The following is a 26,372-nucleotide window of genomic DNA, read 5'->3' on the forward strand; positions in this document are numbered from 1 at the left end:
CTTATGATCCAAATCATAAAGCAACATGTGGGGCTCGGATCGAATATCCGATCCGTTTCCAGCCCTACATCTAACCGATTGCGTGGGTTTCAGTACCCAGATCGACCCGAATCCAACGCACATCGTCTGACCCGCGCGCGTGAGCGGGAATCGTCGCGCCTCCCGACAGCCGTAAGGGCGCTCCGCCCAAAAAAACTTGTCCGTTTTGTCGAATCTTTGATGGCTCCAAGCCCAACTTGGCATTATAAAATTGAAGTTAGGCACTGAAGGGCCAACTCTCTCTCTCTCGCTCGCTCGCCACCTATAAAAGCCCCATACTCACCGAGCGGACTGTATCGTCTCTCTCTCCCACAACCTCGCCATTCTCTCGTCTGTTCGCCCATGGCGTTCCGTTCCTTGTTCTCTGGCTTCCGTTCGACCCGGAAGCACCTCGTTAGGGCCCTCTCGGCCACCGGCGCAAGGGAACGGAGCTCTAACCTCTTCGGAACCCTAATTCCGAGGCGGAGCGAGCGTCGGTTCTCGTGGCTCGCCGCCCTCCCTGTCGCGGTTGCGGTGTCGTCGGGAGCTGTCTACCTCGACTTCCTCCATCGGGACCCTTCGCTCTGCGAGTCCTCTCAGGAGCTGCAACGGTAATCAACTCTTTAGCTCTTCTGCGCCTTGAGTTTCTTGCTTTGATAGCTCCGACGATTCCGGTTCTCGTGGCTGTCGGTCTCGATCGAGTGATCGGAATTACAGTTTAGTTACTTCATTTATTTCTCTATTCATCTTGTTCTTCTTTGTTGAAGTTTTAGTTTCGTGTGTTGAGTTCCAGAATAGGAGGGAAGGGGAGTACCGGAGTGGTGGTCCTAGGGAATCATCGGCGTGCCCCGCAGGAGCTTATCGACGAATTGAAGTTGATCTGCGATGTATTTTCTCTTCTTCCTGTCATCGTGTTTCCTTTGATTGTTGCTCTTTTGAGTCGCATTGCACGTTGTTTTTTTGTGAGAATAAACGGCGGTTTAGTGGCCTTTTAAGTATTGACTCATGCTTAATTTGCTTCGATCATCAGGGCTTGGTGGTGTCTTAGTTTCTAAGTGTTGAGGGAGTGTTATAGCATTTGCATTTGCTATCTTGATGTACTTTTTGTGCATAATGCGGTTTAGTAAGCCTTGTTTTGATCGAGAAGTGTGTTGGTGCTAGCAAGAACTGAATCAATGTATCATTAGAAATTCTAAAGCTGATCTAATGAAGTTCCCCGAAGAGGAAAAAAAAGGGAAGATGGGTGAAAGGAAAATTATTTATTAACCTTGACTTGAATCTCAAAATAAACCTTGACAGCCAGTTTCTGCCACCTGTATTATCTAAAGTTTTCTTCCAAAATCTGTACCTTTTCTGTTAACACCCAAATACACCCGAGTTTGCACAATTGGCAGCATGATGTGACTGGAGCTTGATTTTTTAGGTTCGAATCCCAGTCAACGTATGGCAGTTCAAAGTAATTTATCAGCGTATTATGGTACATTAGGGATTTCTTGTACGTATCATTGTCATGAAGATCAGCATGGTAAGATAAGGGGTGTTCATGTGCATGCTTGTGCCTGTCCAGAAGCATTCTGATAGGCGTTCCTAGATTGGTAGAACTTATCTAGATTCTCACATCTCTTGTTAGTATTGTTACTGTAAACGAACCTCCATCGGATGCTTAAAATAGCACAAATAATAACTAATCACTAGCATTTGCAGATCAATTCTTACATGGTGTTGCTGTAGATAACAAAAAGATTGATGTAGTAACGTATCTCTATCCACAGTGGGAATGATTGACACGAATTGCTCTAGTCCTGCACCTAGTCATTACTTTGGGGAAATCGGTTCTAGACTGCTGAACTGTTTGTGGGCGATCTTGATCTCATGAATCTCGGCATTAGGATTTCCTTAGCAAGGGAAAATCTCACCATTAAGGGGAAAATGCTTGGGGAGAATATAGGCATAACAAAAATATTGAATCACCAAATTAAAAAAATGTTTTTATCTTGCCAACTGCATAACAAAATTGCAATATTTTGAAAATATCATGTTTTTTTATATTAGTTTTCAATAATTTGAAATATTGTGATATTTTCAAAATATTGCTAATATTTGTTGCTATGGTCTTACTCATAAACTTGACTTAGATGTTATATTTGAGTTATGCATGTGGTGGAATCTGGGAAAAGTTTAATCTTCTTCAGCCATTGTTGCTGGTTCTTTGAATTCAAGTTCCAAATAGACTTCTGTATTGCTTGTCTCTATCATATTAGTTGTTCTTGAGTGTTGAAAATTCATAAAAGGGCTCACTATGTTTTTAGTTTTCTGGGCTCCTAAACTTTTGACATTCTTGTATTTAATCTGTCCATAACAAGCACAAGGTGATCTATGGATGCTTTTATTTTGCACTGGATGTCCCTAAAGATTTACTCATAGTAGTATTTTTATGCAGGGTAATCTGACTTTTGATTATGAGGAGCGGTATTTTCATGGAAAACCTCAGAACAGTTTTCACAAAGCTGTCAATATCCCCGATGTAATTGTCTATCCAAGGTGTGATTCATTCTGGAAAATGCTTAATTTATTCGAGTTCTTTCTCTTATGTATTCCACCCTCCCTGAGGGGTTGGTGAGGGTTGTACGTGCATGGTACTCATTCAAGTTAGGGGGAATTAATAATAATAATAAAACTAGGCTTATAATGATTTTAGGCAGCAATTTTTTTAATGATATCCATATGTATAAACATCCCTCTTGTTTAGCAAATAAACAGTAAACTTCATGGGGGTTTGGGAAGTTGAAAGATGTAGTTCCTACGTGTAGGGAAAACATGGTGGTGGAGTAATGAAGTTAAAAAATATATGAAGATAAGAGAACAAAATCTCAAGAAGAAAGAAAACATACTAGATCTTATGGAATATATGGTAGCAAAAATGGACTAAGGAGGTTGTAAGGCTGGAATGGTCTTCACACAAGATTGAACTCAAAGAAGGCATAAAAGATGACTGCAATTATCCATAAATTAGAGAAAGTAAAAATTATGGAACTTCACTGTGCAAGTCATGTTATGGTCAAGGACTAAAATATCTTGGAGAGACATGCAACTTCTATGAGATTTTAAACAAAGAAAATGTTTTAGCATAAATCTTCTTGAGGGGATGTCTGAGATAGTGCTTCTGCATTTACTTCAAGAGTTCAAGGGTGTGTTTCATATGAACAGTGTGACATGGATTCGATACAAATTTTTTTATCGAGCAATATAATTTTGTTGGCTTTCCAAAGGAAAAAAAAACACTAACATCATGTCTGTTAATTTGATATATTGCCATAAAGATTCAAGAGTAATTTACCCTACAAGATATGTTCGAACACACACTAAATTTAATCTTACGATTTCTCTGCTAACTAAAGTGCAAAATAACTTGTTTTTCCCGCTTTTTTTTTTGTTTGCAGATCCCAAGAGGAGGTCTCAAAGATTGTTAAAGCTTGTAACAAGTATAAGGTTTGATTTTTGTCAATCATATCTCTGCAAGTGTTCATTGGGGTTTCTTTTACAAGGTGTTAGTTATGCATTGAAATCCAGGTGTATGCCAATTATTTGCCAGTACATGTCCTTGTTTCATTCAAGACAAGGACATTGATTGAAGTAGCTCATGCAAGGTTTCCGGTTCCTCCTTGTGCTAGATGAAATCTGCAGAACTGGCACGTGCATACAATAAAGAAGCATTCACAACAAACACACATAAGCAACTGCTTGTAACTGTGCAACATAAATGTGCACATTCCAGGAACTTATGCAGGAAAAACATTGCATGATGAGTGTGCATATGCAGCATAAACGTCCATTGAAAACGTCTTTAGAAGAACCCTGTTGAACTTATCTTTGTAAATGAACGACTAGAAAACTTGCTGATACTTTCTTTCGTGTGCCTTAATTTGAAGTTTAGTAGATAGAAATATAAGAACATGCATATAATGACATTATTTCTAAATATTGTAATTTGAAAGTCTTTTATATATTGTTTTCTGTGGCACTTATTATGCAATTCCCTTTTTCGAACTTCCTATTTCCATCCTTTTCTTACTTGTAATAGCTTTAGAATATTGTGTCGTCCCCTAGTTAGACAGTCCTTCCATACAGGGTGACTGTTTCTTCACTTACATTTCATCTTTTTTTTTTTTTGTAATTTGTGTGTAGTGGCCGACTTATACATGCTATGATGGATACAACTGAAAATCCTATGAAACATTTATTGAAACATATATTTATTTAAAGAATCAAGTCTTCAGCAATGGTTCTCTCAGTTTATTTTCCCTTCATTCTCCTTCTTTAACCTTTTTTTACTACTTCTAGAAATGTTTCTTGGTAATAGATAATCTTGTCTAGTATATTTCCTTCCTGTCTTGTTTATTGTCTTTTTATTTATCCTTATCTTGCCTATTTTTTATTTTCTCTTTTCAGACTCACCTTTCTTAACCTTTTTTTTTTAATGTTTTTCCTTTTTCATATATTTTTGTCCAATATATGTTTTTCCATCTCAGGGAAAAGGATAATAAGAAAAGAAACAATAAAAACCAGCAGCTTTAAATTTTGGCTTCCATTGTTTTGCTCTCATTCCTTCTCCTCCAATCATTTCTATCCAATAACGGTTGAGTTACATCAAGGATCTGCATTAAGCCCTTTCCTATTTGCTATAGTGATGGATGAGCTTACGAGATCTATTCAAGAAAATGTGCCGTGGTGTATGTTGTTTGCTGATGATATTGTTTTGATTGATGAGTCTAGAGCTGAGGTTAATGCTAAGTCAGAATTATGGAGACAAACATTGGAAGCAAGAGGTTTTAAGTTGAGTAAGAGTAAGACAGAATATATGGAATGTCGGTTTAGTAAGCAACGAAGTAGTGATGGGAGTGTAGTGAAGCTTGGTGAGCAAGAAATACCGGTGGACGACTGTTTCAAATATTTAGGATCTATCATTCAAAAGTATGGAGAAATTGATGGAGATGTAAATCATAGGATAAAGGTTGGGTGGATGAAATGAAAAAGTACAACTGGAGTGTTGTGCGATCGTAGAATGCTATTGCGGTTGAAGGGAAAGTTTTATAGGACGACAATTAGGCCCGCTTTACTATATTGTACGGAATGTTGGGCTGCCAAGAGACATCATATTAAAAAAAATGAGTGTAGCTGAGATGCGTATGCTTAGATGGATGTGTGAAAATACAATAAAAGATAAGATTTGAAACGAGGAGATACGTAAGAAGGTAGGCGTTGCATCCATTGAAAATAAGATGTGAGAGAATCGTTTATGGTGGTTTGGACATATTCGGCAAAGGCCTAATGATGCTCCAGTTAGAAGGATGGAAAAATGGGAAAATATATTAGTTAAAAGAGGTCGGGGTAGGCCTAAGAAGACTTGTTTGGAGATGATAAGAAATGATATGAATGCTTTGAACCTCACCGAGGACATGGCATTGGATAGAAATGATTGGAGGAGAAGGATTCATGTGGAAGACCCAGAATGATTTTCTTTTTTGGTTCATATCGCTGACTCCAATTGTTTTGGGATGAAGGCATAGTTGTTGTTGTTGTTGTGTTTTGCTCTCAGCATCTTCATCTTTATTATTTTTTAAAAGTAATGTTAAATCTTGACATATGTAACCTATCAACTTATATTTCATAGATTATGTATGTCTTTTTATTGGCTAAAAGCCAAATATTATTTTTCGTAGTGTGAGTACATGGAATGGAGTCAATCTAAAGGATAATACTTGGAAAATTTGGAAGCCAGTATGATATATCCGTAATGAAATGGTGGTCTTCCACGAAATTACTTGAATCACTCAAAAATGTGTCTATAAAAGACACTTCAAACAAGACCCACAAAAGGGTATAAGTGGAAGAACACAAAGTAAAATAATAAATCTTTTATTCATAATAAAAATGCTTAAGAAGCATTGAGTGCATTTACAAAAAGGGGTTCACCCCTATTTATATAAAAGGAAATGAGTGGGGAGAGCTCACTTTGAGCTCTCCCCAAAAGAGTCGTTGGACTCTAGTCCAACGACTCTTATTATAGCCGTTGGACTAGAGTCCAACGGCTATAGTCTAGTCAAGTTCTAACTAGAACTTGACTAGATTATGTATCTAGTTCAATGTGAACTAGATGCATAAAAATAAAGAAAAACAAATAAGGAAAAAATAGAAAAGAATAGAAAAAAAATATTATATATATATATATGTTACACTTTACATTTTAACAATATCATCTGTTATTATTATCAGTCATTTTTGCAGCATTGTATTTCTTTCTGAGAAACATTCATATTATCTGTTTAGAAATTTCTTGCATTTGTAACATGTGCTTAAATATCAACCACTTCTATATATCACAGTTCCATGATTGTGTTCATCTCTCTATGAATAATGCAGTTAGATTCTTTTATGCAGTTATTTACTAGTTGGATTTTGTTTTTTCTTGTGGCAAGGTTCCTATCATACCATATGGTGGTGCTACATCAATTGAAGGGCATACCTTATCTCCATATGGAGGCGTTTGCATTGACATGGCATTGATGAAGGTTTGTGTCAGACAATTTCTTTCCTCAGGTTTTCAAGTGGTTGTAGGCTGTTCTTTCTTTACATGCCTGACATAAAATGTGAGTCATTCTGACTCATTTTTAACTATCATTGGTCCTTGTTTTTTCAACTTCTACATAAGTTTCAGCAAGGTCTTGAGTTCTCCAATGCATTCTTGGTGATGCCAATACTACAAATGACAGTTTTTAGGATCCAAACAAGTAGTCAACCTAGGATAACTTTATTTTTGTTTCTATGTCTGATACCTAAAGCATCACTTGAGCACCTATATGATGCTATCTTGGGGTTTGGGAAGAGCTTTCAGAACCTGTTTGTCCACTCATTAGTTAGTGTGGCTGGGCTTTTTATGTATGTGTAGACTGCTGAATTAATGGCACTTATTTTCAGTTTTCTCTTCAAAAGTCAGGTCCTATGAACAGAAAACATCATGAAAAGCATTTGGTTTGGGATTCATAGTGTCATGTTCTTGAGAAAGGTTGTGGTCTGGGCATAAAAATTGAACTCCTAGAAAAATAAAAAAAGTAATGTAATCAAAATACACAATAATTAAAGAAACAAAGAAGTAAAGAGAACAACATGATCTGGTTGCATCACATATTGTATATGTGAATGTTAGATAGTTGGCAAGCATAAAGCTCAAGTTCAGTTGTTTGCTTCAATTTCAGTCCCTCCCATGGCCTAACTGTTCTAGTTAGTGACATGTACGAAAGCCAACTGATGATTCCATGAATGTGGAAAAATGAATCTTTTCTTTTTGGGTGAGGGTATGGGGTAAGAGAATAACAACTATTTTGAAACAAAACAAGATAAACTACATAGGTCGGTGACAAGATTTCAAGCTACAAAAATTGGTTAGAGATTATGCTCAAGGTTGACCAAGACAATCCAGATGGCCCAGGTCTATTTTGTAACTTTTGTTTTCATTTTTCTCTAACTCTGACATGGTGCAAAATATTACATGAGTGCTGCTCACGGTACAAAAGCAACTCTTCTACCGCCCTTCCCTGTTCACTTTTCTTTGCTTGGCGATTCAATGCTCATACTTGTTTGGATGATGAACAGCATGATTGCTTCCATTAATTTCTCCAACTTTAAGAAACATGGGATGCATGGCTGTTGTCAACCAAAATGTTCATATTGATACATCTCTGTCATGAGTTTATACTTGCAAGAACATTTTTAATTTATACGAAAAGAGTTTGCTCTTCTAGAGCGTAGATGGATTTTTAGTTTCACATTTAGACACTGAGTGAGAGAAGTTTGTTCAGTTTTTGACTTACACTTGTATCTGAACTTGAGCCTAGTTAATTGCAATTTTATTTCCATCTAGAGGTTTTGATAACACTTTGTGTTGGAGAAACTAAACTAAATTTTTTATGGAAGGACTTCTCGAACTGAGATATAATTGCTACCTCATGACTTGGTGCATCTGTAGTACCTGCCACTTCCCATTTCCTGCTACTAATGCAAGTGATTCCTCTTCTATGCACTAGACCAGTAATTCTCATTATTGGGAGGAACTTGGGAAGATGTCGTTCGGCTCTGCAAAGAAGGGTCTTACATCTCCAGCTTTTAGTAACTCCTTGCTGTAGAGATTTACTGCAGCCTCTATGTTGCTTATACTACTCCTATCATGTGAGATTCATCTGCTTCTAGTACCTATATGTTTGAGGACCACTTCACTAATTTGTTGGGTCTCTTCAAGCTGTTATATCCATCACTTGGGATAGACATGCTTCTATTCATTTCTACCACTCTCTTCTAAGTGGTTTTTGCATGTCAGGTGCTTCATTTTGTAGGACAGCTGCTCTGTGTTGTGTTGCTTTTGGTTTCCTTTTGCCATGCGTGGAATTGGGATTTGTTATGTAAAGGTCATTGAGCTCTGGTGGCTTTATTGTTTCCTAGTGTTTCTCATGTTTCAACTCCCTCTTTAGTCTGCTTTATGATGTTTTCATTTCATTGTGTGTCACATGATTCAGAACAAAGAGAATACCTTCTCCATCTTTCACATTTAAACACTGTCTAACTCCTTAGAATTGCAATATGGTGAATGAGTATTATGCATAGGTATCCTTTTGAAGATGACAAACCAGCCTGCACCATTTAAGATTTGACTCTCTTTATTTCTATAGTAGCAGTCTGTTGATAAGAAGTCAAATTTAGTCTACCATTAGACAGATTAGCCACTATTCAATTATTTAGTGTAGGATGTTCTCTACGCAGAGAAGGAAGAGTGAGAATCTCTAATATCTTAATTTACTGGCCATTCATTTGTATTAATATGTTATGTTTTTTTACAGAAAATCAAATCATTAAATATTGAAGACATGGATGTCGTTGTTGAGCCTGGTATTGGGTGGATGGATCTGAATGAGTATTTGAAACCATATGGACTTTTCTTCCCACTTGATCCCGGTGAGATATATTTGGGCATTTATTATATCTAGGCTATATGTTTTATTGATATGTTGAGATACTTTATGAATGGGGCCTCATTCTTGCTAGTGTGTGGTGTTGTTAGACACTAAGTGTAATGCCCCCAAAATTTTAACCTTAATTATTGTTCAAATTTTGAAATTTCGAGGCCAATTTTTTTTTATAAGTAAATAAGATCTTATAATGCGGAAAGGATTTTAAAAAATGGTTAAGACTTTGGGCGAGGTTATACTAAAGACTATGTCACAGGGATTCGGCTAGCAAGGTGCCGCACCCGCGTCGACGCGACTCGATGCGGGTGCAGCACCGGGTGCGGTCAACCCGACCCTGGGTGCGTTGACCGCACCCAGGGCCATTTCGGCACACGAAAAGGCCCGCAGTTGCATCCACACAAAAACCCCTCTAAAACTTCAAAATCTTTTCGATTTGGGTGTATTACAACCCATTGCAACTTGAAACAGAATACACCCTCAACAATCGTAATAAACCCTACCCTAAATCCCAAATTTTTGATTTGGGGATTCACGGCAAACCCAAACCCCCAATTTTTCGAGTTGAGAGTTACAACAAATCCAAAGCATGCTTGAAAACTCAGTAGTTGTGCGAAATCACAACAAAACCTACCTTAACCGGCGAGGAGGCTGTTGTCGTGAGAGTGGAGGTCTGTCGGTGCCGCTACTGTCGAGCTCGAGCCGAGAGGGAGAACGAAAAAACAGAGGAAGATGAGAGGCAGTGGGAAAAAGAGATAGAGGGAAATGTAGAGGGCATCGATTGCTCCTGCTGGCGTGCGCAAGAACGAGAGCGTGGGAGGCAGAGAGTGGAAGAGAAGGGGTTTGGGACCCCTATTTGAGGACGGTGGTCCCCGAAAAGGTAGGAGCACCCCATCCTCTTAGTGGCTATGCTCCGGCCCCCTCCCCCTTTGCGATTTCACCTTGCGGGAACCACCCTCGTTTTATCGAGCAACCCGTATCGGGTTGCCTTAAATTATACTTTTTTTTCCTCGTAGGGTACGGGCCGAGTCCAAGACTCGAGATCCAGCAGCGAGGTGGATCCGCGGTTCTCTTGCGGTGTGGATCCGCATGTTGGATCCAACTGTGGATCCATACATTAAAATTATTTCTAGATTTTTAATATATGTTTATTATTACATTACTATTATTATTATTATTCCCTTTTCTAATATATATATATTTATTTATTTATTTTTACATTTTTGCCCCTACCGCACCCCCGCACCCAGGTTTTTTGGAAGTGCCGAATCCCCGCACCCGCACCCGCACCCATGTGACATAGACTAAAGATAACAATCAAATCAAAATGTACAAGATATACAAATTTCAAACCACGTACAATATAAGACTGAAATATGAAGAGTTTTAATTTCATTTCAAATCAGAGTATAAAAACAACACTTCAGTCTCTACATTATCAAGTGAAAGTGCTATAGGATCGAGACAACAAACACTAGAGGGGGGGGGGGGTAGTGCTTTTAAATAGCGTCTTTGGAATTTTGAAGCATTTTAAAAATTCGCAAAGCAATCACACAAAGAACACAAGAATTTATCCTAGTTTAGTCTTCCAGACCTACATCCAGTCCCCAAGGAAAACCCACTTAAGATTTCCACTATCAACCTTGTGTAACCACAAGAACATACAGACCAAATCCGGTCCCACTTTCAGTAACAAACTTATTGAAAACAAACAACTCCTTTAAACCAAGGAGTCCTTTCCTTTTACAGAAAAATGAAATAATCAACTTACAATCAACTTACGAACCCTTCTTATGAATGCAATTGGCTTTTGAGGTTGTTGAAATACTCAACTCACAAATTCACTGTCTCTCAAAAGAATTTGAGTGAAAACTGGTGTGAAAATATCAAGTGAGTGAGAAAACAAATACTTGAATGAGTAAGAGTGAAAAACAAAGATTTTGATCTTTGTAATTCAACATAATTCGATTGGATTTGATATTTTTGAGTGTGGAATGCACTCATATTTATAGTTGAAAGATTCCATACGTTGAGGGCACGAAAGAGTGTTAAAATAGTTCATTTTGAACCATCAAAACGTTTAAAAAAATGAAAAGACACGCCTTTTAAAAGTTACAGAAAAGCGACAAAATTAGTCGACTGGAACAGTAGTTAGTCAACTGAAATCAAATATTAGCAGACTGACAGTTATCGTCGGTCGACTAATGTGTTTATCATAGCCGTTTGAAAATCTGAAGTTTTGAAACTTAGTTGACTAAAGAAAAAGTTAGTCGACTGATAATATCATCAGTAGACTGAAAAATCTTTCTGAAAAACACACGTTCTGTCCGGTCGACTGATAAAACCGTCAGTCGTCTGCTGCTAAAGTTTTCAGAAAACAAACATTCTGTTCGGTCGACTGATAAAACCTTCAGTCGACTAATTCAGAAATTTGACATTTTTGCTTTGAAAAATTGGCGCGAAAAAGTTGGTCGGCTGGTGAGTCTGTTGGTCGACTAATAAACATGAAAAATTAAGTAAAGAGTTTTCTAAAATGATTTTCATCAAGGATTCTTTTAGAAAAGTTTTTCTAAAGACTTTTTAGGTGAAATGCAATCGAAATATGCACTCTAAGTAATGCTTTTACAAGAATCTAAGACATTTAATGAATTTTACATTTGCACATTAGTCTTCGTAGATTCTTTATCTAATTCTTCAATTCTTGTCATCTTTCTTTATTGCCTTCACTGAAATGTAGTTGATTTACTTGTTCATCATCAAAACCTTATACTTGAAGTATCGTGTACGACTTCGTTGTCGTAACATCAAGTGCTTAAAACGAAAAGATCATGAATACCAAGATCGCAAGGTAAGAGTGGACCCTCGATGATGCAACTCGACCAGCCCTTTGCTCCAACTACTCATTATACTTTACCTGCATTACCTGTCCCCCATAAAACATGGTAAGAGTCGCTAAAGTCTGGTAAAACAACCCAAACTCAAACTTAAAGAAAATATATCAAGCACTTAAAGGTAAAGACATGATATATTATTCATCAATCGTGATAGACAAAGAAACAACGTCCTATGAGTCATTCATTTTAAGCATTCAAACATAAAGCATTTCATTACTTAATATTCTATTCAACATTAACTCACACAATAAAGCATAATCTATATGCATTCAAGTCATAAAGTCATCGCATCAATAAATAAATAAATATATATATATATATAAATATATATATATATATATATATATATATATATATATATAAATATATATATATATATATATATATATATATATATATATATATATATATATATATAAGACATTTAGATCATTGCATCATTTTCACATGCATTCATAATTCTTATAAAAATAAGTCAAATGACATTTGACCATTCCAGCGTGAAACACATGCACATACATTTTAAGTAATTTAGTTAGATATTCATGATACACATCAATCATGATACATAGGTGTAATATATTCACTCAGACAATCATAATGCAATAATTTGCAATGAAACTATATAGGCGTGATGTATCATTCACCTAATAAGTCAAAACCAGTCATTTGTAGGCGTGTCACCTATACGTTAACATAAGCGACATAATCATAACCTCATATCAAGATCTAAAATCAATAAGGATCTGATTCTCACATCTGAGTTCAGTATATAATCATGCTATAACAAAAAAACCAAATCTATAGATTCATAACTAGCTATCTCAATCAACTCAGAAGATCACCACAATTCATCATAATATTTTGTTTAATCATAATAAAGATTTACAAGATCCACGCCGGATCACTGGGTTTGGGAAATATACAACCTCAGAATGAGTTATCGCCCTAGATGGATGGTCTGCCTGGTCTTGGACAATGCATTTCCTCATACGAATATACCGTCTTCACGGGCTATCCGCTCTTGGATAATGCACTTCCTCACAAAGACTTACCGCTCTAGCCGGATTACCTGATCTGGTCATGGCATACCTTCACAGAGAATCCTTTGGGAACAGTTCCTCAACGAATATCATATCCAGTGAAAACTATTGTGATGCATGCATCAATATAATTAACAACTCTCAGGGTCGATAGCTATCAACACGGACACAAACATATATACAATCAATACGCATTACATCATACATCACTTCATATGACACTTAAAACATAAAATCACACATTTAACCAATAAGGTTCCATAAACCATAGTTCACTATTGAACTTAAACATTTATCGCATGCATTCATAATTTTATATCACATGGCATTTAAATCATATCATACAGAAGCATATTATCCTACACATCAGATCATCGCCACAAGGAACATTGCATTTCGTAAATTGAACCTTGAATCATGCGTAAACAAAACATGAGTTTTATGTATGCATATGTGAACATGTACATTTCATAATATAAATGTACTCTAGTGTCTTATCTTAATAATGTGAAGAACAATTAATCGATACCCAAAAGACCGAGGAGTTTCGAAGTCCGCAAAGACCGCTACCCAAGCAATACAACGAACCCTTCGTGTGCGATCGCAAATGCCAAAAACTCAAAAAAATGCCAATTATAACAAGATTAGCAAAAAATAGCAAATTACCCTATAAACCATTACCAAGAGCCACATAACACAAATACACTCCAATAATTTATAAACTCCATAAAAAATATATTTAAATATAATATATATAGTGATTTATAGTCCAAAATAGTTTTATAAATGCAAATTATGCCTTGATTGACTTGAATAAACAATTGATCATGTAATATATCAATAAATGAAATTAAAAAGCTAGAAACACATTTCTAATTTAGAGATAAAAAAAAGAGTTCTTTATTTATTAATAATCCTTAAAAATTACAGGTTTTACACTAAGGGCATATTTGTTACATTCTCAGGTGTGGGACTTGAGAAAGTGAAAAATCCCGTTCCTGGGAAAGCTAGTCATGGGGTCAGACCTATGACTCCCTTTCCCAGGTAAGTGGGCATCTACTCTTTCAACCAACTTTTTCAGCATGCACTTTCTCAAGTTTGCAAGCACTTGAGAAAGTGGCTGGGTTGAACTTTCTAGTCTTAGAGCCGGAGAAAGTTTCACTTCCTCACGTGCTTGCAAACATGCCATAATGCCAGGTTTTATCTTTGGGTGCATATCGTTCCTTTAAGGTTACTTTTTGAAACAATTTTCTCATCTAGTTGTTTGCATGACCAGGACCAGGAGCTTCAATTGGAGGCATGTGTGCTACTCGTTGTTCTGGTTCTTTGGCTGTAAGGTATTGCAACCTATTTTTACATTTTAGGGCATGACAGTCTTATGAACTTATGTATACCATATTGCTAGTCGTACTTTTAGTTTTTTCATTCATGATTAATGTCAAACATATATTAGTACTTCTTTGGATGTGCTTTTGCATCATGTGAGTGGTGTATATGTTGGGTAAAACCATATAATAGAGATTGGTGGCAATAATATATGAGTTTGAAATGCTTATGTTTTTCGGAACATGTTTAATTAATAGACTTGTATAGATGTGTAAAAGGATGTGCATTTGAGCTGTTGGGCTCTTCTTTATCTATGATAAATGCAGTTTATTTAATCCAAACAGGAATAATCTAAGAGATTGATATGGATCCAATTTTTGAAGATACGGTTCCGATCCCAATTACCCAAGTGCTTGAGTTGATGGGGTCCACTCATTGGGACGCCCCCTCCTAAATATGGACTTGAAGGCTTAGTGGGACCTACTCATGGATGCCCCATCCTAAAACAAGGTTTCAAGGCATTGTGGGACCCACCCAATTGGCATCCCACCTAAACATGGAGCTCAAGGAAGGTCGTGTAGGGTGCTTTAAGACCCCTCTAAAGATGGAATATGGGTAGACCAAAGCGCAGTCTATTTTTGGTTTGGAGGACTCTAAAATTAGCTTGGTCCAAGAAGGGCTTAACTAAGAATAGCCCAACCATTTCAAGGTTTATCTAAATATAGGATTAAGTTTAATATTTGTTGTGTAACTTGTGTAAGGTTTAATGAGCCCCTCCTTGGCTTATATATAGGCCTTTCTTTTGGCTTGAATAAAAATTAGAAAATAGAATTTGGAATTGATCTCTCTCTTCTCTATCTCACATACCTCTCTCTCTCTCAAGGGCTTGTCCCTCTCTTTTATCTTGGTGTATTGATCCCTTGTGGGTCTAGCTCACTAAGTGGACCAAAGCTGCTGCCAAGGTCCATTCAAACAGGCGTGGTCAATTCGAGTGCATTCGACTTCAACCAGCTGACCCACCCTCTGTAACAGACCCCATCTGAGTCAGCCTAAACTCAGTGAGTCAACCAAGCCCTTTTCTTGATCCAAACCTATTTTAGAACCTACGAAACCCACATCAGCCCCAAACCTAAACTCTGACGAACCCAGAATTTCGTCAAACTTCGCAGACTCACCCAGTCCAAACCATGAAGGATTTGAGTCTACAATTTGGACTCAATGTTCATTAGGGCGTCTAGTTTTAACCCCCTGCATTTCAGGATTTAGACTTCCCAGCTCTGAGAACTCTATCAATTTGGGTCTATGTCACATAGGTGTGGGTGCGGCGATGCATCACTTTAAAAAAAACTTGGGTGTGGGAAGGATATATATATATAATTTTTAACAGTTTTAAGTTAACACTAATGAAGCAAAACATAAATTCAAGCAACAATTCAAATTAACAATCTACAATTGATATTCCTCATCAATAAAAAATAATACCACAATTAAACTCAGGCTGGAGTTCACCATAACCGAACTCAGCAGGGCTGAGTTCGGCCCTTGCATCAACGAGGGGATTAGGAGGAGAAAAGAGAAGGAAGAATAAGAAAGGAGGAGGAGAAAAAAGAAGAAAGAAGAAAGAAGAAAGAAGAAAGAAGAAAGAAGAAAGAAGAAAGAAGAAAGACGGGAGGAGGAGAAGGAAGAAGAAGAAGAAAGAGAGGAGGCGGAGGAAGAATATATATATATATATATATATATATATATATATATATATATATATAGAGAGAGAGAGAGAGAGAGAGAGAGAGAGATTCTGGGTTTGTCGCCGCCTTAGAGGAGCAGGAGAGGAAGTGGCCCTTCGTAGTCGTCGTTGCCGTCGCTGTCGGAAGAGGAGGAGTCGAGGAGGTGAGGGGGAGTCAGGGAGAAGGAGGGTCGAGGGGAGGGGGTGGTGGCACAAATTGTGCCCTAAATCCCCCCAACCCTTGAAAACCCCCTTTTTTAAAGGACCAAAATAGACTTAGTCAACGTTGATCGAGTATATTTTGGTCAACCTGCACCCAGGGTCATTTGACTGCACCTGACATGACAAGTTTTAATTACTGCCGCACCGGGTGCTGCACCCACATCGTGTCGATGCAGGTGCGGTGACACCGTAGAAGAGTCCCTGTGATAGATTCCGGTCTATCAGATCCAAAACTCAGTCTGCCCTGCTTAGCCCGGAAAAACATACCACTTCCAAAAATCATATCTCCCTGGATTTGAGTCCTCTGACCCTCAGAATTGGTCGTAAGCTAATCCAAGGTGTCTAGAATAATCCCTCCAAATTTAAGATTTTTTTGTGGTACTGTTTGGGAGTTCTAATTCCTCCCCCCTCCCCCCCCTGTCAAAAAACCTGACCTGTTTACACGAGTTAGCCTCTTGACCATGACTTGTCCTAACCGAGCCTACCCCCGCCCAAATTTTTCGAACCCTAGGCCCATGCACGCATCAGAGATCATATGATTGCAACAATATGGCTTATATTCTAATTCTCATTTCTATGCAGCTAGCAGCTCAATAGCTTGTTTGATGAAATATTTTAGTGTTGAACTGTTGAAGTCCTATTTTGATGTTCCAGATCCTGGAAAAATAATTCAAGTAGTAGATGCAGGAAGTGCTATTTCTCTTTTCTGAGTAGGTCGGCATCTCATTTCAAGTAAAATCTGACATGTTTTAAAGTTGAAGTTTGGGCAGTCTGGTGCAAATTGGATGTGCTTTCTTAAAATCTGAAAGACAATGAGAAACTTTTTTTTGTCATAGTGTCATTTATTTGTTTATTTATGCCATTTAACTACTTTTGAGGTATGTAACACACATTAGAGACAGATGTAATCCACAAATGATAAAGGAAGCACACAGCTATTCTTATCCTATTTCTAAAGAAAAATGGAGTTGAATTCTCCCATTTTTTCCCATATATCTTCTCTTTTGCTTTTGTTTCCTTCTTTTGTTTTTAACCATAATAAAACTATTTCTAAGAAACCAAGAAAATTAATAATATGCCAAGTTTGGGTTATCTAAATATGGCATTAGGTAAGGTTGTAAAATTTAGTTATTCCTAAATTTTGAAATATGCTAGAATGATGAAGGGGTGAGATATGGTGGAATAATGAAGGCTGAAATGTGGGAATTTGAGGTCTGATGGACTGCTACTAGTTTACTTGTGGACAAACGATCCCCAATTAGGCCTACAGATATATCTGTCTATGGGTTGGCCAGCCATGGCTGTTTCACATGAGCATAGGCAAAAAAGGTTCAAAGATTTTACTTGGCCCTTGATAGAAGAGGTGAGGAATCACTTCATCTACTTAGGGGCAACTAGGTACTTGATTCACAATTAGATCGATTCCCAGGTACAGTAAAAATAGGCCAAGTTTGGTTATACTTTATCTTTTTCTTTTTCCTTTTCCCTTTTCTCGTAAGCAGACCTGATGGGTACTATGACCCATGTTTAACCTGGACCTGACTCCCACATGTTCAGACAATATCTGCTTTGGGTCCAGTACTTGGATCACATTGAAATGTTAATCTGCCACTTGGAGCCAATCTGACCAATCTGATTTTGGCCCCTACTGAAGCTGGTGTTAGGAGGTTGAGGAAGAAAATGTTGAATATTCATGGATTTCCCACTCTTGGATGATTGGATCTTTAGCTAAGACAATGAATCTTGTTATTTGTTCCAAGAACATCAAGATGTTCACCTAGGCCTTCTTATAAAATGGTTATGGACGGTGACCAATGAAGATGGTAAAATTTCATATATGGTAATGCACATAGAAATATTGACGAAAGTGAATTCTGTAGCATATTACTACTCAGAGCATGACATTATGCAACCACATTTTTCCATCTTGTATTTCTTACTGAAAAAGGAAAGGGAAGATTGAAGTGAAGAGGAAGAAGCAAAAAAAAAAAAAAGGAATGCATAGAAGAAGACAAAAAGGAAGAAGAAGGAATGAAGGAAAGAACACAATGAAGAGATAAAAGAGAAAGGAAAGAATAAGAAATGGGAACATGGAAGAACTGTAAAGCATCTACCATTAATCCCTTTATTGTTAGGTCTTTATGTTAGCTCCTTTTTCCAATTATCTCTGCGCGTGGGCAGGCAACTAAGGTAAGATCTGTCAAAACACATGAACTGGATCCAGCCCGAGAACCGGATCTGGACTGCACTGTCCAACTCCAACAGGGTCCAACGTCCCATGAGAACAGAACCAAGAAGGAATCTTCCAATGATGTCAAGTTCAATAAGGAAACCTCTCAAGAAAGCAAGTCCAGCAAGAAAATCCTAGACCGTAAGACTCCTATTGCCAATAAGATTGTAATCAAAAGGGACTCCTTATGTAAACCTGTTAATCAAAGTCCTTCTCAAGAAGGAAACAAGTTGATCTCAATTTGTAGTTAACACTATAAACAGAGGACCTCTATCTCACATTAAAAGTGTGAGAGACAGAGGCATCGTGATGTAGGTCGTTCTGACCGAACCACGTTAAAAATGTGCTCCAAGTGTGTGCGTGTGAGATCCTGTTCTAGATGTGTGTGAGTGTGTTTGTCCTCGTGTGAGTATCGACTTCTTAACCGTGTTTCTGCTCGTCACACGGCTGTCAGTTTCGACGCGAGGGCCAGTACATGACCATCCATTTTTTTAAATTATTAATATTTCGTGGGAGAAAACTTGTTTCAGAGATTCTTCCAGAAATTGCTTGGCAGATATTATCTGGCACAAGTACTGGTGAATAAATAAAGAAATAAAATCCGGCATACAGCATTCTGGAATACAACTTTCTTTTCTCCTGTTATTTGTTTGATGACATGGGGAGAAAATGACTCAAGACTTGTGCTAAGTTTTCCTAGGTGATGGGTTTCAAAACCTATGAGCTATTAAATAAACTTAGATAAATTTGTCCTTAGATCCTTAAGATCCTATATTATATTTTTTCTGCCTCTCTGAAATTAAACTAAACGCCAAACATGACTCTATGGCTTTAAAAGTTGATTTATGTATTCCATGTGCTGTCATTATTACCTTGTACTTTGATCATGTTTATTCTGTGGACTTGCATAAATCATTTATATGCTCTTTTAAACTTTTTAGGCTTTTATTCCCTCTATTGAAGTTTATGATTTAGTTTTCAGTTTGTAGGTATGGGACAATGAGAGATAATGTTATCAATCTTCAGGTTTGTAAATAATTTTTATAGATGCTAATTTATCATTCACCAATCTGCCCAGGACTCGAACCAATCTTGTGCTAGTGTTCTATTGTTGTTAACAAACTTCTGCAAATGACTCAACTTTTGAGTATGCATCCTGAGTTTATTTTTGGCTGAGAGATTTTGGGATCTTTCTTGTTCTACTTCTTAACAGGTTGTTCTAGCAAATGGTGATGTTGTTAAGACTGCATCGCGTGCTCGGAAGAGTTCTGCAGGGTATTCGTTTTATGCTTTTCTTATCTTTGGAGAAACAATTAAAAATAATATATCATAGCCACACGTATTAGTCTGGGTTATATCTTTGCAAAGCGATTTCTCATGATAATATAGGTTTAGTTGATAAATCTCAGAAAAATCTCGGAAAATCTTGGCACTTAAAAATTAAAAAAATGATAAAAAATAGCAAAAATAAGTAAGAAAATAACATGTTTAGGTATAAAATACACATATCATCAAAGAAATAAATATAAAAGAAAGAAGAAAAAACATATTTAAGATATAGAAAAGTAAAAAACTAAAACGGATAATATTGTGAAATTATCATGAAAATATCGTGATATACATAAATTTTTGATATTTTAAAAATATCATGAGAATTTTCCATTAATAACATTTTATCAATTTACAGTGATATTATCACAATACTTTCAAAATATCGCCTATATCTGTGACTGAAATATATTTGAGATGGACATGGTTTTTGCAGTGTTACCTACCTAACTAGATTCTTCCAAATTAGTGTCGTCAACAGCTCAGATCTCAATTGGTACTCAACCAACCTGGACCTGAATTATCGAATTTGGGAAGCTGTTAGGTATCTGCTTAAAAAAAGAAAACATCAACCATGGGAAGAGTTATTTAAACTTGACTGCGTAATTGACCTATTCCACTGTGCATTTTGTCTGGGATTAGAAATTGGGTCTGCCTATGAAAGCAACAGAATGCAACCGTTAAAGCAGATTGCAATTATTAGTAATGCTGAAAGGGCTACTGTTAAAATATTTGGGCAGGTTATTAGTAATGCAGCAAGGATCCATTTTACTAATATTCTCCTGCCTTGAATCCTATTTTCTTGTTATATCTGATGGGGTTTGCCCTTCCTATTCTCCTTATGAATGCTGGTTTGGGTTCTGTTAGCATACACATTGGTTGGGTTCATTTTACCACAACATAGGTTGGATAGATCTTGTTTTTTCCACATGAAGGCTTTGATATGCTAGTTTTCCCATTTTTTCTTTTTGTCTCCTGTATTGCAGCTATGACTTGACCAGGTTGATGATTGGGAGTGAAGGCACCTTGGGTGTAATCACAGAGGTGACTCTGCGACTGCAAAAGCTCCCTGCACACTCTGTGGTATTCTTCTTTCCTTTGTTTTTAAAGGGTTAGTGAAAATCTGATGTGACTACTGACTACTGAGATTATTGAAGAAGGATTCAGAGAAGAGAAGGGGGTGTCCATGGTTAGCTTGATGTTTCTCAGGGATGAGAGGCAGCACCTCAATCTTTAGAGATATCCCATGATTGTTTTTTCATCACTATGCATTATCCTAAGCACCTTAACCAACGTACACTTGATTTCCTTAACCTACTACTTAAATGATATCAATAAATATTTTTTTTGCTAATTTTTCCTGCATTCAGTCTAACTAATTGCAAATAAACAAAACACTACCCTTGTATTTTGTCATCGATTTCAATGCCTATGTCCGATTATGGATAAACTTTGTAATAGACATATAAATATATATTGCTTAATTTTTTCCTTCATTTTTTCTTCCAATTTTGCTCAATGTCTTCAAGTATAAGGTCTTTGTAATGGGCACTACATAGGGTTCGCAAGTAAGTTCCATATCTGTCTACATGCTTCCTTCCCTTGCTCTACCATTTGCTGCATAACATAATTTGACCACATTTGAAGGTGTACTAAATAACTTAAGGCCTAATTTCATCATAATAGTTATTGATATCACATTTGCATCAAGAAAATTGCCTCAAGTCATGATATGATGTCATAGAGGACCAATGCTGGGTAAGCAACTAAGATCCTCTGAAAATAAAATGAATCTCTGACGTTGAATTACATGTAAGCATCATAGAACTGTCTACCAACCACAGCATCCGTTTGTTCAGCTATATGTTCCAAATCCATTGTAAATTCTCAATTTGTGCCATAAGAGTAATTTTTGGAGGGAAGAGACTCCTAATATTAACCTCTTCTAAGCCTCCTACCCATTTTTTTCTCATAAGATCGCTCCCTATTGCTACTCCTTTCCTTTTTAGCTTTAAAACTAGTCACTTCTGATTGTACATTTTGGTGGTGTAGAATTATAGTAGAGAACACCTTCATCCTTATCAGAATTATGCCATAGTTGTGAACAATTTAATCTTTTCCTCTTATTCAAATCACAATTTGTCATTTCATGATTTCAAGAAGGTTTCAAAGCTTGCAATTTACTTATCATACTCTTTGTTAACTGGCCCTCTCCATTTGTCATACTGAGTCATTATGGGGAATATTTACTCATGAAATGTTGATAAAATGCTTACTGGGGAAGCCAAAAACTAGATGGAGAAACCATCTTATCAATACCTAACTCAGTCTTAGAGCGGATGGAGAGAAATATGCCCAAAATCTCAAATGTTTAAATTCTTGAAAACCCTACAAAACTCTCAAAGAAGTCATATATGGGAGTTTGGGTGCTGTGTGTAAAGACTTAAGGAGACTTCAATCACGAACAAAAAGTCCACCAATCTTCGACTTGAGTAGATAACAAAAGTGTTCTCTAAGGAACACACTTTCAACACCCACAAAGTGTTCTAAAAGAACACACTCACAAACCCCACAAAGGGGATATAAAAATATATATTTTATTCAATAGAGAGATTATGCAAAAAACATACATTACAAGGAGGGGAAGACCCCTATATATACACATTATGAAGGGGAGTTAGAGGGAAGAAGACAAAAAATAAAAGAAGAGTAGGCCCATTCCCAACGGCTGGAATTTGGGAGAGCCCAACGGCTAGGAAATCTAGCCGTTGGGGGCTGGGAAGGCTTAGTCAAACTTAGTTTGTCTAAGTCCAAATCTGTCCAAAAAATAACTAAATACAAAAATAAAATATATACATATATATATGTATATACATATTATTATATATACATAGATATATATAGTACATAATTGTACATGTACAGTTTTAACACTGTGGGCTATTGTCAATTGTGATTATTTTATAATGTTTGTGAAGGCTCTTGTTTGGTGGTTGTGATCTACACTATTACGTAAAATGAAGTATCCCACAGACAATGTGATATAGTAAGGGAACATTTGAATGCAAGTCTTTTGGTACATAACTTTCTTATTCTTGTCATATTTTATAAGAGCTGGAAAGACATATTCTAATTTAAGGCACCAGCTAATGCACAGAGGCAATATGAGCTGATGACGTTATATTCCTAGAAATTGTTCTAGCTCTTCATCCCTTTTGTTATTTGGTTATCAAAGGGAAAACATATTCTTTATACTGTAGAAAATAATGTTAAGTGGATTAGGCTGGGGACCCAACAACAACAACTACGCCTTCATCCCAAAACAATTGGGGTCGGCGATATGAACCAAAAAAGAAAATCATTCTGGGTCTTCCACATGAATCCTTCTCCTCCAATCATTTCTATCCAATGCCATGTCGTCGGTGAGGTTCAAAGCATTCATATCCTTTCCTATCACCTCCATCCATGTCTTCCTAGGCCTACCCCGACCTCTTTTAACTAATATATTTTCCCATTTCTCCATCCTTCTAACTGGATTAGGCTGGGGACCCAAAAGAGAAAAATGAGGTGCATGTTTTGCTGTGTAATTGGTGAAAATAAAATTATATATGAAGAAATCAGTAATTTTCCGAAAAGCTATAAAGCGATAGGTTCATACTTGATATTAATTAATTCTGACCGTTAAAAGGCTTTTGGATCACAAGGAAAATAACAATTTCGTCACTCATGAAAGAGGTAATGGGAGGGGACATGTGTTGCATCATGTCAGATATGGTAATATTTGTTCTGGTCCTGGAATTATTTAAAGTTTGTGCTGAAGCTGTTTGATTTGGGTAGTGCCTTTGCAGTTTGCAGTAAAAATAGTACCTACTTTTGTATTTCTGACTGTTCAATTTCTGAAGTCTGACTAAGCAGAGGTTTCAAATATTTTTATTAGTTTGGTGAAAATTTTCATGGCTGCTACCATGGTATGAGTACATATTACGTGAATAATGAAGCAGTTTAATTTGTTGTAGAGCACTCTTCCTTCCAAGTAGCAAAATTTATCTGGATGTCCTGAATGCACTTTTATGTTGGCTTTTCCATGATGCTTTTCTCTTTTTTTCATTGATGTAATCATCCAAATATTTGATAATGATGGCAGAGGTTTCAAATATTTTTATTAGTTTGGTGAAAATTTTCATGGCTGCTACCATGGTATGAGTACATATTACGTGAATAATGAAGCAGTTTAATTTGTTGTAGAGCACTCTTCCTTCCAAGTAGCAAAATTTATCTGGATGTCCTGAATGCACTTTTATGTTGGCTTTTCCATGATGCTTTTCTCTTTTTTTCATTGATGTAATCATCCAAATATTTGATAATGATGGCATTCTTGTTGTCTTGACATCTTACTGAAACATGTAAATACTTCTTGAAGCTGCTAGTTTCTGAGAATTGTTGCAACTAAATAGGAAGTGCTGGTTGTTCAATCTCTTGGTTTATAATAGTCGGTTCTAAATACAAATGTTATTTTTTCATTTGCGGGAGTTAAGATTTTTTTGATCTGCCTATGTTGCCTAAACTAAACTCTAGTTTGCTGAATCTAATTAATTGCTGCTGTAATCATGGATGAAAGTACCAACTTAGGCTTTATATGATGTGAAATGTACAGGTTGCAATGTGCCATTTTCCTACAATCAAGGATGCAGCTGATGTTGCTATTGCCACCATGTTATCTGGAATACAGGTTTAGCTCTCTTACATGTTTTCTGCACTTCAAAATTTTGTTGTGTGAGACTGAAACTATTTTCAGACAATATAGTCTAGTTGTGCAAAAGTTGGTAGAATTGTTAACATCCATTGTAACCTTTTCTATATTCTTGTGGGTGCTGTCAAGTGGTCACAGTGTGGACTAAGCAGAAATTATGATAATCTTCAATATTTGTATTTATCTTCCAGTATTAATTACGGTTCAGTGCTTGTGTTATTACATTATCTTTTCTGTAGGTTTCAAGGGTGGAACTCCTGGATGAAGTTCAGGTCAAGGCAATCAACTTGGCAAATGGAAAGAATTTTCCAGTGGTTCCTACCTTGATGTTCGAATTTGTGGGCACTGGTAAGCAGACTTTAGCTTTTCTTTGACACTATTTAATTGGCCCAAAAATTCTTATTACTCTGAAAACTGTGCTACAATTTCAAAAAGGATTAGCATATAGGAATTTATATGAACGTATTATCTTCTTTATGAGGTGTGATCTTCATATTTGCTTTTGTCATTGGTATATTCATCTCATCAAATTTCATCTTTTCACATTATTGTAATGAAATATGAAAGTGCACAAGTAAATGCCACTATGGGTTTACGAAGAATACAAGAGCGTCCACAATGAAAAAGAGCCTCTTATGGGCCAATACAAACAATATCACAAAGCCACTTATGGGCTAGAACAACACATAAAAAACATTGATTGAGAGTGCTTGAGACAAGCTACACATGATATGGGAAGAACCCATATTTATAGAGAGCATACAACACATAGGGGGCTAGTCAATTGGCTCAACCGCTAGAACAAATAAAAGAAAAACAAAATAAAAAGCAAAAGCCAAAATACAAATGTACCCCTAATGGGCACAACCTATTACAAGTAAATGAAATTATCAAAATGCCCCTAATGGGCATAAACCTATTGTTAAAATGTGTACTCGTACACATATATGTATGTTGAAATATAATCCTTAAATGTACATATATATATTTATATATATGTATATAAAGATACGTATACATATATATGTATACGTATCTCTATTTATATATATATAAATATATATTTTTTCTCTTCCTAAAATACCCTCAAGGGTATTCGTATAATTTGTCATTTTACGCATATTCCAATTGGAATATGCATTTGTAAATTTTCTTTTGTTTTTTATTTTCCTTTTTTTATTTTTTGTGGTTTGCGCCACCTAGGGAGGCTCCCAAAAGAGTCGTTGGGGAGCCCCCAACGATCACAAATGTGACCGTTGGGGAGCCCCCAACGATCACAAATGTGACCGTTGGGGGCTCCCAACGACTCCTTTGGGAGCCCCCTATGTGGCTCCTCTCTTGTGTTATAAATAGGGGTCTCCCCCTTTGTATTCTTCACTTCTTGGAGGAGCATTTGCTCTATTGTATTGGGTTTTTACCCTCTTCTTCCTTTTTCTTCGATGATATTCAACTTATGACTTTAAGTCATATTTTGCCCCTTTTGTGGGTTTATGTGTTAGCACATTATGTGCTTGTGTTGTTCCCTTTAGTGGGTATATTCGCACTTCATGTGCATGTGTATGGGTTCATTATTGAACCTAATGTATTTAATGTCACTTTCTAACATGGTATCAGAGCAAAGTCACGATGGGGTTGTCCTTTGGTGCAACGAAAAGCGTGTTGCTCAAGAAATGGTGAAGTATTCATTATTCCTCTCTTTTTCTTAAGTTTCCGGTATGTATCTCTTTTCCTAACATATTATGCATTATGAAACTATTTTTCTTGCATATATTTTGTACATTTAGTGTTTATGATAGTTGAATCATTTCTTTTCACATTTCGCG

At 36.6% G+C, this 26,372-nt stretch overlaps 1 protein-coding gene across 1 annotated transcript in view; it reads left to right on the plus strand.

The window, feature by feature from the left end:
* Positions 1 to 301: 301 nt before the first annotated feature.
* The window catches only part of LOC149829382 (FAD-linked oxidases family protein), a 55,395-nt gene continuing 29,324 nt past the window's right edge, over positions 302 to 26,372 (plus strand). The window contains exons 1-12 of the mRNA XM_090018083.1: positions 302 to 629; positions 812 to 905; positions 2,459 to 2,559; positions 3,459 to 3,507; positions 6,495 to 6,587; positions 8,907 to 9,021; positions 14,246 to 14,306; positions 19,460 to 19,496; positions 19,684 to 19,745; positions 20,786 to 20,882; positions 24,454 to 24,528; positions 24,789 to 24,897. Coding sequence (XP_089874209.1) covers positions 382 to 629; positions 812 to 905; positions 2,459 to 2,559; positions 3,459 to 3,507; positions 6,495 to 6,587; positions 8,907 to 9,021; positions 14,246 to 14,306; positions 19,460 to 19,496; positions 19,684 to 19,745; positions 20,786 to 20,882; positions 24,454 to 24,528; positions 24,789 to 24,897 — 1,141 coding nt within the window. The 5' untranslated portion in view covers positions 302 to 381. The remainder of the gene's footprint in view (positions 630 to 811; positions 906 to 2,458; positions 2,560 to 3,458; positions 3,508 to 6,494; positions 6,588 to 8,906; positions 9,022 to 14,245; positions 14,307 to 19,459; positions 19,497 to 19,683; positions 19,746 to 20,785; positions 20,883 to 24,453; positions 24,529 to 24,788; positions 24,898 to 26,372) is intronic.

Source organism: Nuphar pumila, chromosome 9 (assembly GCF_984573655.1).
Source record: "Nuphar pumila chromosome 9, dmNupPumi1.hap1.1, whole genome shotgun sequence".
NCBI classification, from domain to species: Eukaryota; Viridiplantae; Streptophyta; class Magnoliopsida; order Nymphaeales; family Nymphaeaceae; genus Nuphar; species Nuphar pumila.